Below are 17,119 nucleotides of genomic sequence, written 5' to 3' on the forward strand. Positions count from 1 at the left end.
TGGCAGAACAGACCCAGCAGAGGTGGTAGCGCAGTGGTATATAGTCTACTGGTATATAGTTGCTCTGGGAGTCCTCAACATTTGACACTGGACCCCATAAAGTCTCATGACTTCAGGTTAAACGTGTGCAAGGAAACCTCCTACTGATTACCACATACCATCCTCCCTCAGCTGATGAATCAGTACTCCTCAATGCTGAACAACACTTAGAGAAAGCACTAAGGATGGCAAGGGCACAAAATGTACTCTGGGTGGGGATTTCAATGTCCACCACCGAGAGTGGCTCGGCAGCAGTACTACTGATCGAGCTGGTTGGGCCCTAAGGGACACAGCTGCTAGACTGGGTCTGCGACAGGTGGTGAGGGAACCAACAAGTGGGAAAATCATATTTTACCTTATCTTAATAATCTGCCAGTTGCAGTTGCATCTGTCCGTGACAGTATCAGTAAGAGTGATCATCTCACAGTCCTTATGGAGAATAACCTCTATCGTGTTATGTGACACTATCACCGCCCTAAATGGGACAGACATCACACAGATCTAGCAACTCAAGACTAGGCATCCGTAAGGCACTATCGGCCATCAACAGCAGCAGAATTGTACTCCAGCACAATCTGTAACTTCATGACCTGGCATATCCCTCACTCAACCATTACCATCAAGCCAGGAGATCAACTCTGCTTCAAGGGAAAGTGCAGGAGGACATGCCAGGAGCAGCACCATGCATACCTGAAAATGAGGTGTCAACTTGGTGAAGCCACCAAGTGGAAATATTTGCATGCTAAATAGCATAAGCAGCAAGCGATAGACACAGCTAAGTGATCCCACAACCAACAGATCAGATCTAAGTTCTGCAGTCCGGTCACACCCAGCCATGAATGGTGGTGGACAGTTAAGCAACTCACTGAGAAGGGGGCTGCACAAATATCCCCATTTTCAATGATGGAAGAGGCCAGCACATCAGTGCGAAAGATAAGGCTGAAGTTTTCACAACAATCTTCAGCCAGGAGTGCCAAGTGGATGATCCATCTCCACCTCCTCCAGTGGTCCTTAGCATTACAGATACCAGTCTTCAGCCAATTTGATTCACTCCACATGATATCAGGAAATAGTTAAGATGCTAGATACTGCACAGGGTAGGGGTCCTGACAACATTTAGATCATAGAATCCCTACAGTGTGGAAACATGCCCTTCAGCCCAACAAGTCCACATCGAACCTCCACGCATCCCCAACCAGACCGATTCACCCTATAACCCACATAATCTACACGTTCCTGAACACTCTAGGAAATTTAGCCAATCCACCGAGCCTGCACATCTTTGGACAATGGGAGGAAACCGGAGTACCGGAGGAAACCCACGCAAACATGTGGAGAACATGCAAACTCCACACAGACAGTCACCCAAGAGTAGAATTGAACTCTGGTTCCTGGTGCTGAGGTGGTAGTGCTGACCACTGAGCCACCATGTCGCTCCTAAGTTTCCAGTAACAGTACTGAAGATTTGTGCTACAGAACTTGCCGCTCCCCTAGCTAAGCTGTTCCAGTACAGTTACAACACTGGCATCTGTCCAACAATGTGGCAACTTGCCCAAGTATGTCCTGTACATAAAAAGCAGGACAAATTCAACCCAGCCAATTACCGCCCCATCAGTCTACACTTGATCGACAGTAAAGTGATGGAAAGTGTCATCAACAGTGGTATTAAGCAGCACCTGCTCAGCAATGACCTGCTCAGTGATGCCCAGTTTGGGTTCTGACCTCATTACATACTTGGTTCAAGCATGGGCAAAGGAGCTGAATTCCAGAGGAGAGCTCAGAATGACAGCCCTTGATATTAAGGCTGTAGTCATCAAGTGTGGCATCAAGGACCCCTGGCAAAACTGGAATCAATCGGCATTGGGGGCAAACTCTCAGGTGGTTGGAGTCATACCTGAGAAATAGGAAGATGGTTGTGGTTGTTGGAGGTCAGTCATCTTAGCTCCAGGACATCTCTGCAGGAGTTCCTCAGGGTGATGTCCTTAGCCTAACAATCTTCAATTGCTTCATTAAAGACATTCCCTCCATCATAAGGTCAGAAGAGGGGATGTTCGCCAATGATTGTACAAAGTTCAGCACTATTTGTGACTCCTCAGATACTGAAGGAGTCCATATTCAAATGCAACAAGACCTGGACAATATTCACGCTTGAGCTGAAAAGTGGCAAGTAACAGTTGCTCCACGCAAATGCCTTCATCAATAGGACTCAATCTAACCATCACCCCATGGCATTCAACGGTGTTATCAACACTGAATACCCCACTATCAACATCCTTGGGGTTATCATTGTCTAGAAACTCAACTGGACTCACCAAATAAACACGGTGTCTACAAGAGCAGATCAGAGGCTAGGAATACTGCAGCAATTAACTCACCTCCTGACTCCTCAAAGCTTGTCCACCATCTACAAGGCACATGTCAGGAGTGTGATGGAATATTGTCCAGCAAGTGACATCTGTGTCCCACAAATTAAGGCGGGGGGAAGCTCTCCCCATCACTAAATTACATTATGATAACTAAAAATATTTGGAATTTCTGAATTTCCCCTCTATTATACTAGAATTGCACTGATTTATAAGATTCCTCATATTTCATACTTTGCACCTATATTACAGAGTCAGAATTGTCACAGAAGGACGCCACTTGGCCTATTGTACCTGTGTCAACTCATAAAATGAGCATCATTACCTCTTGCCTACCTCATGCCAATCTCCTGCTTTTACCTTGTCCCTTTGCACAGATGCTGAAAACCTGAAATGAGATGGAAATTGCAGGAAAATGTCAGCATCAATGGAGACAACACAACACTTGACGTTGTCAGAGATAGTCGGAACTGCTGATGCTGGAGAATCTGAGATAACAAAGTGTAGAGCTGGATGAACACAGCAGGCCGAGCAGGAAAGCTGACGTTTCGGGTCGAGACCCTTCTTCAGAAAAAGGGTGTCAGCCCAAAACGTCAGCTTTCCTGCTCCTCTGATACAGCTTGGCCTGCTGTGTTCATCCAGCTCTACACCTTGTTATCACTTGACATTGGCAGATGCTTTTTTTATTTTGCCTATTTTGTTAGTTCACCTCTATTTTGGGAAAAACCTTGCTTGAATTTAACAAGGGATCTTATAAATTTTAGTCAGTTTCCGTTAGTGGTACAAATATTATCTTTGAAATGCATGAATTTTAATCCAGTATAATGTTTGATATCTTAGTGCAGCACTGAGAATCATAGAATCCCTACAGTGTAGAAGTGGGCTATTCAGCCCATCGAGTCCACACCATCCCTCCGAGGAGGAAAATCCCACTCAGACCTATCCCCAATGGCTAATCTACCTAGCCTTCAAATCCCTGCACACAGTGGGCAACTTTGCACGGCCCGTCCACCTAACCTGGATGTCTTCAGACTGTAGGAGGAGAGAATGTGCAAACTCCATACAGATGGAAGCCCAAGGGTGGAATCAAACCCAGTTCTCCGGTAATGTGAGGCAGCAGTGCCAACTACCGAGCCACCATGCCGCTCTGAAAAAGAATGCTGGCAGATTTTTATCTGCTCTCCCCACCATCCTGATCTCAAGTAACTCTATTAATATTAAAATATTTGTTCAGTTGGAGGTACTATCTTTCAGATGAGTCATCAATTTTGTCCTTTATCCATCTCTCATTGTGAATTCAAAAGTTCCTATGCACTAACTAAAGAGTGTGTCCGTTTTTTGCTGGTGTCCCCACCAACATTTGCTCCTTAGGTCTTTCAAATGCATTGGACATGAATCTCTTTATTGTTTGTGGATGCTTTTACTGATGTTGTTTGACTGCATTCATTTCACAAAACAACTAATTTATGATTTAACAGTGATCCATTAACTGCTATGTGATTTTGGAGGCCCTGTACGTATGAAGAGCACTAAATTAATATATGTTTCTTCCTAAAAATTTTTAACTGACCTCAGTATGTTTTGTAGAACCAGCCACAGGACGTGATTGAGGGAGAGATACCAGCTGAGGAACAGGAGATAATGACAACAAGCCTAACCCAGTCTAAAACAACGTTGCATGAAGTACTTGACACACTCAAGTTACTGGAGGAAGAACCTAAACTACTCCCTGAACCAAACGTCCATAAGAAGGATAAATACGCTTGGATTGATGGGGTATGTTTTCACTGTTTTGTGACAAGGAAACTATAAACTGATGTGGTTGTAGACATGCTCACCGAGCTGTTAGGTTTGGTTGCAAACTTTTCTTCACCCTGCTAGGTAACATTGTCAGCGCGCCTACGGTAAGATGTCGGTGTTCTGTCCCACCTGTTATTTATATGCCTCAGTTTGTTAGGATGGTTGGCATTACTTCTGGTTCTGTTTCTCAGTGGTTTGTACAAAGGGCCTAATTCAACGTGTTTGATGAAGTTCCGGTTGGAATACCAGGCCTCCAGGAATTCCCTGGTGTGCCTCTGTTTGGCTTGTGCTATTATGGATGCATTGTCCCAGTCAAATTAGTGTCCCCCGTTGTCCATGTGTAATGAAACAAGTGAGAATTGATTGTATCTCTTGGTGGGTTGTTGGTGCTCGTGTATCCGTATTGAAGTCGTCTTCCGTTTTGGCCTATGTGGTGTTTCTCACAGTCCTTGCATACCCTGTAACATCCCTAATCTCAGGGGCCAATAGCCCTTCATTTTAATAGGGTCTATATAGGCGCATCATCAAAGGGAGTAAGGAGATTTTCCCTTGGAATCAGAAGGGAAACAGAAAATTGCTAATCTGCAGTGATGTTATTGTAAGAGCAGTATGACATATGCTCAAATGACACCCTAAGCCAAAGACTTGATTTAGGACTTAATTTGGATGACTGTTCTCCTAAGTGTGAGGTGCAAGATACCTTGTGATGGAACGACACCAGGGAGGAGGTATTTAGTGATTGATTCGTCTGTTATTCATTACTCTTACTGGCATAACTCTGGTCCCATAGTTGTTAATGGAACATTATATTGTTACTAGTGTCAGCCTGTTTATGTTCCTACATGAGGGGATAGATGAGGGGTTGTACTATGAGGCTCTTCGGTAGTGATCCATTTTAGACATGTGCAGCTTAGCAGTGGAACATTTGGCTCACTATCTCAACACCAGTCAACAAAAACCCAGCTACGCAAGTCTCGTTTTCCAGCTCTTGGCTCATAGCCCCAGCGATTAGAGCAAGGCAAACGAATGTCCAAGTACTACTTAAATGTTATGACAGTTTCTGATCCATCCACTCTTTCAGGCAAGTGAGTTCCAGGCTCCCACCATCCTCTGGATGAAAATGTTTTTCCTCAACTTCCTCTTAACCTTCTCCTACTCTTCTTAAATCTATGTCTCCTGGTTATTGAACCCTCCGCTAATGGAAAAAGTGCCTTTCTATTCACCCTATCTATATCCCTCATAACTTTATGTGCCATAAATCAAGATCCCTCTTCAACTTCACAGCTCTAATGAAACAACCTCAGCCAATCCGACCCTTCCTCATTGCTCAGACTCTCCATCCCAAGGTGGTGAATCTGCTCTACACCTCCCCTAATGCAATCACATCCTTCCTATACTGTGATGACCAGAACTGTTTACAATAACCCAGTTGTGCTCTAACGAGCATTTTATAGAGTTCCAGCATAACCTTGTGCTCTTGTACTCTGATTTTTTAAATAAAGGGAAGTTTCCATATGCCTTCTTAACCGCCTTATTTATCAGCCTTGCTACTTCAGCAATCAGCGAATTTTTATATCAGGCTTCCTCTGATCTTCTGTATGTCGTAGAGTCCTACCATTAATCGTGTAATCCCTTGCTGTATTGGTCCTCCCTAAGTGCATTGCCTCTCATTTTTCCAGGTTGAATTTCATTTACCATTGCTGTGCCAGCTGACCGGACCATTTGGTGACTATCCTCCTCACTATTTACCAAACCAATTTTCATGTCTTCTGTGAATTTCTTGATCATACCCCACACATTTAAGTCCAAATTGTAAATGTACCACACAAACAATGATAGTCTCAACACTGCACTCAGCAGAACCCCATTAAAAACAGGCCTCTCCTGACATGAACCTTCCCTTTGTTTGGGAACATAATGGCCCTGTACTCTTGCAATTTCTTCCTTGAACACCTCACTGCTCTGATACAATTTTATCTGCAAGCAGCTGCTTCCAGTCCACTTGTATCAAAATGTATCTCATCCCAGTAAAATTAGTCTTCCCTAATTTAGAACGCTTATTCCAGCCCATTCTTATCCTCTTCCATAATTATCCTAATTCTAACCGAGTTATGGTTACTGCCTCCAAAATGTACCTCAACTGATTTACCTTCCACCTGTCTGAGCTCACTTCTGAATATTAGGGGTCCAGAACTGGCCCTCCCCTTGTTGGACTTTACATATCCTGGCTAAAAAAAACTTCTCCTGGAGGCAATTCAAGAATTTTGCTACCTCCCTAATTTGCATACTAAAATGTGGCAATCCCCTATAAATGCTTTCTTATCCTTACACTTCTCTAAAATTTGATTTCAGCAAGGCAGGCTGCTGTTTTGTATTTTTCAACAGAATGTTAAAGGACAATTCGAATATCGGAATAAAGGCAATACAACAGCAAATAATGAATCTGGGAAGCAATATTTAATAACAACATCCCAGGCCTAATTAGCCTTCTATGCCCCTGCATTGATTGAAATTACCTTGGTTTGTAGTATTCTGTGATAACACGCTGTGAAGCTGGATGAACACAGCAGGCCAAGCAGCATCAGAGGAGCAGGAAAGTTTGACGTTTTGCGTCAGGACCCTTCTTCAGAAAGGTCCCGAACTGAAATGTCAAACTTTCCTGCTCCTCTGATGCTGCTTGGCCTGCTGTGTTCATCTAGCTTCACACAGTGTTATCTCCGATTCTCCAGCATCAGCAGTTCCTACTATCTTTGTAGTATTCTGTACTGGGCAGGTACTAGGCTCCAGTCAGAACTAAAGAGCATACAAACTCATTGCTGCAATCCAAAAAGGAGGTTTTATTTTGAGCTGTGCATTCTGTTTAAAAACTCAATACAGTCTGAAAGAGCCCATGAAGCTGGCTGATGACTCACCAGAATGACACGCAAGTATTCATGTGACTCACTTCTTAAAGGGAGACTGTCCCAAGAAAACTTACCCCAACTATAATACTTAACAGGCACCTTGGCTTGTAACATGTAATCCTGTTATGTTTTGAGAGACTTGACACTTTGAATTAGTTCAAATGGTAAGAGATAAGTAGCAAGTTGAAAAAGTGTCTGGCTTTTCCAACTTCCAAGGTGAGAGCTGTGTCTTGAATGGATCCACTGTTGCTTGTAAAGCACATTTTGATCTTAAATTGTTTCACTATAACCTTTAAGGCACATTGTAATCTTATATTATTTCATTGTAGTTCATAGGAACATTGTGATCTTAAATTGCTTCACTGTTGCTAGTAAAGCTTCACAGCAGTAGAAACCTAAAAAAATTGGATGAAATACATTGGATGCATGTCAATATGTAGTTAAAATTTTAAAGCATGCCTTTGATTGGTTGAAGGTGTCATGCTTGTGTGGTTATGAACTGCAGTAATATAAAGAACTGTTTGAAGGTGGGATGGCAGCGGAACTGCAGAGAATTATCCAACTTCGAAAATTTGTCATTGGATCGCCAAAGAATAGATGTAACATCCGGCTTTTTTTTAAACTTACTGCCCTCATGTGTAACTATTAGTGGTTTGATTTTTAAAGTTACCGATTGCTATCATATTTACAACTAGTATAATTTGATTGACGTGCACAGTTTGTCCTACACGCTGTCTCAACAGGATTGCGACTCCACATCCTTGACGGCAGATAATCTGGAGAAACTGGGGCAAATTGAGCCAGCTTCAGGCCTGCCAGATCATGGCAGTCTGCTGTCTGAAGCAAAGCTGCAAAGCATTATGAGTTTCCTTGATGAGATGGAGAAGTCTGAACAAGAGCGACCAAAGTCTTGTTCCTCAACAGCTCCCAAAGAGGTAAGTCGAGCTGTCTGCTTTTCAATTTTTAAAACTTAAGTTAAATTCTTGTAATCCTAAAATGAATAGCAATAAGGTCTTTATTTTAAGAATAAGATATGCCAATTGTAGCAGTGTGCAGGGCATTTACTTTTACTTTTCTTTTAGTAAAGGAAGGGGAAGGAGAGTTACACATCGGCAAGTCGTAAGCTGGGAGAGTGCACTGGACCCTTGAATTGGACGTGATTTTTTTTTAAAAATTGAGGCATGGGATCAAGTACTATGTTTTGGCCTAACTGCCAACATGACATTAAAATCATTTGAAAACAGTAGGCCATATTGAGCATGTGATGTAGCCTTTTCAGTATTACACTTATATTAACATTTGCTTTATATTGTCTCTAGGTTCTGCTTTCTGAAGAAGAATTGTCTCACCTGGAACAAGCTTCAGTCATGGCAACTGAGGTTACAAGCTCAATGATCAGATTAAAACTGGAATTTGAGGAAAAGAAACGTGCAATTGTCATGTTGCAGACTGCTTTGGTAAATACCACGAGCATGACCTGCAATATTTGTGGTTGATATTACTTTTAATTTCAGAAAACAGGGTAATGGCAGGCATTTTGATTGTTTCTTACAGATTGATTGAACGTTTGTACAATCTTTCTGTTGATCACAAGCGCTCTTGAGTGAAGCTAACATGGGCAGTCTCATATAGATTCATCCTAGCCTGAGACTTGAAATAAACTTGAAAAGTTTTACTTGACTAGAGGGTAAAGCATAGGGAAACCCTTTATAAGGAGTAGCCTAGCTGTACTTCTCTTTGACATTTCATAAATGTAAATGTGATGAATTGTCGAATCTCCTTATTGTTTTAATACCTATCTGCTGTTAATTTAAATGTTTACACAGTACAGATGCGTATACTATCTGAATATTTCAAAACTGACCAAGTTGTGAAAGCTGGGATTTACCCACTGAACATTACAGCAATGAGTAGCCAGAGTGCCACATCTTTATTTTTACTAGTGATTTTGTGTGCAACAAGCTGAATGCTGTGGCCTTTTGCACTCAAGCCTTCCATGCTAATGAAAATGCCAGGAAAGTTGACGTTATGGTTCTTCCTTGGTCTGCTGTGCCATTTATTACAGTGAAGTCATTCTGTAAATGATTTTAAAAATGACTGACAAATTCAGTTTATTTGGCAGTGGTTAGAATATTTGCAGTGTGAATTATAATCTGTTTGGTGCAATGTTTTATGCTAATGTTTATATCACAGAACCCTTTTCAGCCCTCGTCACTCACCAGCATATCTGTTCTATGTCTTTCTCCTCTTCATATGTTTGTCTAGTTTCTCTTTAGCTCAGATAGCAAGACTGGATTTAATTACTTCCTGTGCTTGCAAATTTGATGCTGGCACCATTCTCAAGATAAAGGTGTTTTTCCTGAATTACCTGATGAGTTCATTAGTGACTATATTGTATTGAAGGTACCCAGCTCTGGTCTTGGCTTCAAGCAGGAATATCCTTTCATTTTTACCCGATCAAATGTGTTCATAATTGTTAAAATTGGTTCTGATTACTCTTCAGTCTCCTATTCAGTGGAGACTGGGGTTTTCAGCATGTTCAGCCTTTCCTGATGCATGTAACCTCAGTGTTCTGGTATTATCCTAATAAATCAGGCTGATTCCTGGGATGAGGTATTGAAACATACAACATTCTGTTTGCTTAACCTGGTGGACGCTGCAAGTTTTCCTTGTGTGGCAATCTACAACTAAGGAGCGCAATTCGAAAACAAAATAGGAGCATGACAGTTTGATGTCCCTTGGGGTTATTGGCATTTACTACTCGAGTGAGCAGTAGTGGGTTGGTATTTGAATATATTCCAAGGAATCAAATGTTGTTTGGGATGAGGGGGTGCAGGTAGGAAAGGAGAGTTAAAGCCACAATAGATCAACAATGAACTGTTTCAATGATGGAGCACGCTTGAGGAACTGATTGGCCTACCCATGGTTGTATTTCTCATGTAATAAGTTTTCATCTTTAGAGTGATGCTGTATTTCATGATATTGAAAGCCAGGGGGAAGTGATATTAATGTAACTGGACTGTAATCCAGAAGTGCAGGCTAATCCTCTAGGGATACAGAATGTGGCCACTGGTAGAAATTAAAATCACTTAATAAAATTGGGAATTGATGCTGCCATGAAACTGATCGATTGTAGAAAACCTTCTGGTTCACTTATGTCCTTCAGGGGTATTCCTTGCTTTCGGGAAGGAAATCTCCTTACCTGGTCTATGTCTGACTCCAAATCCACCAGCAATTTGGTTGAATCTTAACTGCCCTCTGTTAGTGGCCCAATGAGCCACTCAGTTCAAAAGCAATTAGGGTGGGCTACATATGCTGGCTTTGCTATATATCTGTCTGTATTGATAAAGATCAAAAATCTGTAGACAATTATTGATGTCTGCGTCTGTATAATTAAACAGAAACTGCTCAAATTTGATCTGACCAAGGTTATATGAAAGTTTAACCTAAATACTTGACTTTCCAATTCACTTTCTCTAGATATGAGCCCAAGGACTTTGTTTCCTCTCATTAAGGCCTGATTGACTTGTGTTGCTATTTTAGAGGCTTGTGTATCTGTCCCAACACATTCCATTTAGACACTTCTTTTCCCAGAAGTATGTGATCTCCTCCTTATCCATAACAAAGTGCACTACCTCTCGCAACAGGTGATCAGGAAGGCTAATAGGATGCTTTCCTTAAGAATGGAATTTAAAAATAAAGATGTTAATCTTGTTAACAAGGCATCGTTGTGACACACCTTGACTACAAAGTGCAGTTTTGGTTAAGGAGGGAGGTGAATGTTTTGGAAGTGGTTCAGTCAATGAGATATTAGAATGCTATGCAAAACGGTACAGTCAAACCAAGTCAAAGTTACCTGAGATAATGGGAACTGCAGATGCTGGAGAATCCAAGATAATAAAGTGTGAAGCTGGATGAACACAGCAGGCCAAGCAGCATCTCAGGAGCACAAAAGCTGACGTTTCGGGCCTAGACCCTTCTTCAGAGAGCTTTTTTTCTGGGCTAGGGGAAGGCAGACCGAAGAGGGAGAGAAAAGAAGATAGGTGGAGAGGAGAGTATAGGTGGTGGGGTAGGGAGGGGATAGGTCAGTCTAGGGAAGACGGACAGGTCAAGGAGGTGGGATGAGGTTAGTAGGTAGGAAATGGAGGTGCGGCTTGGGTTGGGAGGAAGGGATGGGTGAGAGGAAGAACACGTCAGCTTTTGTGCTCCTGAGATGCTGCTTGGCCTGCTGTGTTCATCCAGCTTCACACTTTATTATCAAAGTTACCTGATGTTTCTTTACTTAGGGAAGGAGATGGCCTAGTGGTGTTATCACTACATTGTTAATCCAGAGACGCAGCTAACGTTTTGGGAACCCAGGTACAAATCCCCACCTCAGCAAATGGTTTTCAAAATGGTGATAACAATCTGAAATTCTCTGCTGGTTAGAGTGATAAAATTAAACCAAAAAAGCAATGCCTGCCACCCATGCATAAATTAGAAAAATGATTCCAAATGGTCTTGAAAAGATGAACGTGGATTGTCTTTTGTCTTATGGGTGAGTGCAGAATTCGGGGGCACTATTTTAAAATTAAGGGTTGCTCCTTTAGGACTACATGATTCTGGAACACTGCCTCGGAAGGCAGTGGAATCTTGAAATATTTTTAAGGCAGAGGTAGATGGATTCTTTAAAAACTGAAAGAACTGTGGATGCTGTAAATCAGAAACAAAAATAGAAGTTGCTGGAAATGTTTTGGTAGGCAAGGGAACCAAAAATTATGTGAGATAGATGGAATATGGAATTCGAAACTCACACAAATAAGCTATGATTTTATTAAATGGTGGAGCATGCTTGAGGGGCTGAACGGCCTACTTCTGCTCCTATTTTTTATACTCGTTTAACGAAATTCATCACAGATTTATTTTTTAGGGGCTACTTAAAGCCTCCGCCTGCCTCCTTAACCAAGGCAATTTATCAGTGACTGAAGGGAGGGGGTGACCAGGGTATACCCTACACCCCTTGTTGGAGGCTATTGGTTGGGGACAGAACACCTGCCAGCCAAGCCCTAGTGAAATCCCCTCCATCTCCTTCTAATCCAGCAACAGTGATGGTTGTTGTTGGGGATACATGCAACCCCTAGCAGCGTCTGCTAGCTTCTACCATTGCTCAAACTAGAAAGAATGGCAGCTCTCAGAGCAGAGGCTAGCTCCCCAATGTGGTAAAGCTCTTGCCTGAGCTAAATAATAGCCCAGCAATTGTAACACCACTTCAGGGATTCCCAAACACTTGATGGCGGGCTCACCCATATCTTTAAACTGGTGGGCAAGGCCTTCTGTCTACACGTAAAATTCTACCCGCTTGTTCTGACCTTAGTCCTGAGTCAGCCAAGTTGTACAGTACCTCCAGTAACACTAATTTGATTTGCATAGTGAGATACATGGGACAGAATGTAAATAGTTTCCATTTGGTTGTACAGTTCCTTATAAACAAAGGACAGAATTTTGTATATTTTTCTTATCAAACTTTTCTTTTCAGGCCCAGCAAAAAGAATTGACTGTACGTCATATGAAGGAGACTGAGAGGGAAATGTGTCATCGGATAAAAATGCAGAAGGAACAGTATGAATCAACTATTCAGCGGCATCTGGCTTTCATTGATCAGGTAGAACACACAATAAGATTTTAAAATCTAAATTTTACTATAAGTCTTGCCAAACATTGGGCTTAAGTTGAAGATCAGCTACAGAGTGCCCGGAAGGAAATTTACTGTTGTTTACAGACATCTAATAACTTTACCCCTGCTACTTAATCTGGTGCTCTTGAATTATGCCAGGTTAACAGTCAGTGATTGTTTAGTGAGCCTTGATGATATTTTCATTTTCTTCTTGTAATTTTTTGGTGCTTCTGCTAAAGTATTGTTTACAGACTCATATAAAGGTTGCAGTACAGATAGAATGCACTGGCTTGTTGAGCTGAATTTTATCAAAAATCAGGCAGGTATCAATTTCAGGAAGTTTCATGGATGGTTTCCACCCATAAGCTCCAGCGAGTTGTCTCATGAAATTTTACACTGCTCATCTCGTTAAGAATGCACCACATTCCCATGGTGGCACTGTCTCATACTTTGCGCTCACTAGCATGAGTGCTGCCAGATTTTTCTGGATTTGCTGCTGCCAGCACCGTATTTAAATCCTGTGCACACTACAAGCCAGAAGGTACCTTTCACAGTTGCATCGCGTGAAGAATTGTACCAGAGATGTCTGACAGAGGCAAGTTGACACCCTGATTTGCTGATGGAGACTTGGAAGATCGGCTGGACGGGGCGTGTCTCCTCAAGATGGCCAGCATAGGCCATGCCAGCAGACCTAGCCTGGTCTGAAGTTGCCACCTTGTTCCGCATGGTGTCCATGATCTGGAGGAATACCTTATGTAGGAAGGAGATTAATGACCTTCTGTGCTCCACAAGGTAAATATCGTCATCTCTTCTTTGTTACTTCACTCTCAGGCTAACTCCGCTGTTGCACACGTGTCTATCTCTTCCACCATTGCATGTGGCATCTTCCTTCAATGGCTGTCATCCACACTATTTCCCAGGCTACTAATTCTACCTGTCCCCTGCGCTTTCGACTAACTCAGGACATCTCACCATATTTCTCCCACCTGCACCAACGCAAACAGCTGTGTGAGTCATTTTCATCTCATTCATCCCAGTTTGTCATCTTGTAGGAGAAAACAGCCCATAATATGGCTGAAAGAGTCAAAATGGGTGGTGGTGGGGTGTCCAATGTCTGTTTCCCTCCTCATTCAAGAAGAGGATCCTTGAGCTCATGGGAGAGGAAAGAGAATGCTCGTGCGGGGATACTAAGTCTACCATGTGTGCAATCAAATTAGATTCATTATCAACTGAATGTATTTTTAACAAGCCTCATACTCCACTGTACCCCGACTACTCATTTCCTGACTTGTCTTCTTGCAGGCCCCAGTGGAATCTGCTCAGTGTCCAGCCTCATGAGAGCTGCCCCTTCAGCCAACATTTCTTTCCTCCACTTCTGAGGAGTGATCCCTGATCCGTCAGAGGAAACACTGGCCTAGCTATCTTCAACATCCTTCACCAGCTCGGATAGTGACAGTTCAGTGGGTGCTTTAGCTAGAGTCTGGAGCACGTTCTGGTGAGCACATCTTTGGCATGCCTCTGCAGCTTGCCAAGGAAGAAATGCTTCAGGTTGCTGACACTAGGAGAACTCCTGGAGACAAGGCACCTGGATAGGCCTTAGCCAGGAGAGAACATCATGGTGTTGTTCATGAATAGCTTAGTCGAAATACAAAATTAACAAGAGTGACAACATTAGCAGAGACATTTGAGGAACTGGATCCAAGATTTTATAATTCAGCCAACGGTCTTTAAACTGTGCTATCCCCAGGGCAGGTGGGTAACTACCATGGAGAACCAGGTCCAGCACACTCTGTCTGCTGGATGTATCGTAGATCTGCATTCTATTGCTGTAGCCATTGGTATTCAACTCAAATTGCAAGATAGGTGCCCCAGAGTGGGGGACTCAATTACTGGGGTTATGAGTTCAAAGTGAGAGGAGGAAAGTTTATGGGTGATCTGCGTAAAGAACTTTCCATGCGTAGGGTGGTGGGTGCCTGGAATGCATTGCCAACGGAGGTGGTAGACGCAGACACAAGAGTGTCTTTTACGATGTATCTGGACAGGTACATGGATGGGCAGGGAGCAAAGGGACACAGACCCTTAGAAAACAGCTTACACGTTTAGACAGAGGATCTCAATGGGGGCAGGCTTGGAGGGCCGAAGGGCCTGTTCCTGTGTTTCTTCATTCTTTCTTTGTTCTCTCCCTCCTTGAGAGACACGGTAGTGCCAGAAGGCACTCAGCTGAAGGTGAAACTACATCTAGGTACCCCTACTGCTGAAAATCTTCTGTCAGGTCACTTCAGAGATGCCTGCCTACCCCTCCACCCTTCACCAACAGAACTCGTGTGTAATCCCCAAATCTTTGGAAGTTCAAGCTGAAGAGTGTATTCTAAGTTTGAATGCTGTCAGCATGACTAGCCCCTGTTGCCACAAAGGCCCCTGGAGGTGATGGCCGAGTGGTATTATCACTGGACAATTAATCCAAACACCAAGATAACTTTCTGGGGACCCAGGTTCAAATGAGCTTTGGCAAAGACTGGAAGTTGAATTTAATTATGATCAGTTAATGCTTTATTCTCTTAACCTCAGTAGGTATTAGATTAGATTACTTTGGCCCAACAAGTCCACACCACCACTTGAAGCATCCCATCCAGACCCATCCCCCTATAACTCTCACACCCCTGAACACTACGGGCAATTTAGCATGGCCAATCCACCTAACCTGCACATCTTTGGACTGTGTGAAGAAACCGGAGACCCCGGAGGAAACCCATGCAGACACGGGGAGAATGTGCAAATTCCACACAGACATTCTGAGGCGAGAATTGAACCCTGGTCCCTGGCGCTGTGAGGCTGCAGTGCTAACCACGGAGCCATCATGCCGCCCCGATGATGTGAATCAGTAACATTACCTTAACGAGGCACTGGCCTGCTGGCTGACCTGTGTTGTACTGTTCAACCTTTGTAAACTGCTGATGGCACGAGAACCACTGCCATTGACATTTCCAAGCCCAGCATCAACCTAGAGAGAGGCAAATATGTCTTCCGCTGTTATAAATTTTCAGTGCTACTTCTTTCATTTTCAGTTTCATCTTTCAGTTTCTCTTGCACTTATGCTTTCACACAAATCCAACAACTTTTCCAACAAATTTTTACCCATTTCTGTAAACAATTCTATGTACTACAGCACATTTGTGACATTTTCAAAGTTTGCATTTTGCATTGTGCAATTTGTGTTGTGCTGAAAGTGGCAAAGAAGAAGTCCACATCAGTACAAACAACAGGCAAAATCAATCAGGGGCAATAGCACAGCTGCACTCAGCCCTTCCTTACTAACTAGTTTATGGAACCTACCAGGCATGAGAATATTCAGCTTGATGAATAGGCAGAAATAGTCACTTGTGAGTATTCTTGAAAACTATTGGACCAGTTACATTGTTGTCTCAAGCTTATTATACATGGAAGGAATTTTCCCCACTTTCTTATGTTTTGGAAGAATAGTGGATTGCTGAAGGGATGCAAAGCAACTCGGGCTGCAGCAGATTGGCACCCATTGATCCATGCATACACCTGACCACATTTGAGGTGCATGAATGAGTACTGAGTCCAGCCAAATTGATTCATAAGCATTCAACTGTAAAACACAGTTTTTAATGTCTATCATTTGACATCATTCTAAAGTGCTTTTAGTTACAACATTCTTATTTGTTCATGCATGGGACATAATGGTATGAAACAAGTGGCATATGTGCTGTTTGCCTAAACAAGCAATCTAATCTCCTTCACAATTGGCAGTAGGCAGTTTAAAAAGGCGTCATAGTTTTTATTGAATGGATGCATTTGGCCAGAGATGCAAGCAGGAAGAGATTGAATAGTTTGACTTATGTACACTTTTATACCTTTTCTTGACTAATTTTCTGCAGGAAGGATTGTATTCTGTAATATTTAATTTATTTGCAACCATTGGCAATCAGTTGTGCAAGTTAATGCACAGTTCCCAGGCAACTGTCATGAAGCCTTCAGTTCAAGGCAGTTTATTTTCTAAGTACTTGATCCATAAAGCAAATCTTCAGGTAGCTGTGGGATGATCAGTATTCTCCTTTGAGCCCCAAAGTGAAGCTTTCTTTATAAACAACACCACCTGAATTGACCATTTGCCTTCATGTTGCTTGAAAGATCTTGCTGAAAAATTTGGGTGCTGTGTCTGCCTAAAAAAGAACACTGCATACACTACAAAAATACCGCCTTGGCTTTTTGGGATACCTTTAGGATTTGGAAGGCATTGTTTGAATTCAAGTTTATTTGTCTCCTTTGCCTTTCTCTTTTTAACAATGATCCTGGAGCACCATCTGAGTGTCGCAGAAACAAAAGTAGGTCAAGTT

The 17,119-nt window shown here is 42.5% G+C and overlaps 1 protein-coding gene across 7 annotated transcripts in view; it reads left to right on the forward strand.

Moving 5' to 3' along the window:
- cep131 (centrosomal protein 131) overlaps positions 1 to 17,119 on the forward strand; it is a 128,169-nt gene that overhangs the window by 58,525 nt on the left and 52,525 nt on the right. For all 7 annotated transcript variants that reach the window (XR_009447070.1, XM_059653653.1, XM_059653657.1 and 4 more), the window contains 4 exons: positions 3,990 to 4,178; positions 7,849 to 8,040; positions 8,425 to 8,562; positions 12,621 to 12,746. Coding sequence is in view for 6 of the 7 variants with exons in the window: in XM_059653653.1 (XP_059509636.1) it covers positions 3,990 to 4,178; positions 7,849 to 8,040; positions 8,425 to 8,562; positions 12,621 to 12,746 (645 nt within the window). In the remaining variant the exon portion in view is untranslated. The remainder of the gene's footprint in view (positions 1 to 3,989; positions 4,179 to 7,848; positions 8,041 to 8,424; positions 8,563 to 12,620; positions 12,747 to 17,119) is intronic.

Source organism: Stegostoma tigrinum, chromosome 22 (genome assembly GCF_030684315.1).
Source record: "Stegostoma tigrinum isolate sSteTig4 chromosome 22, sSteTig4.hap1, whole genome shotgun sequence".
Classification (NCBI taxonomy): domain Eukaryota; kingdom Metazoa; phylum Chordata; class Chondrichthyes; order Orectolobiformes; family Stegostomatidae; genus Stegostoma; species Stegostoma tigrinum.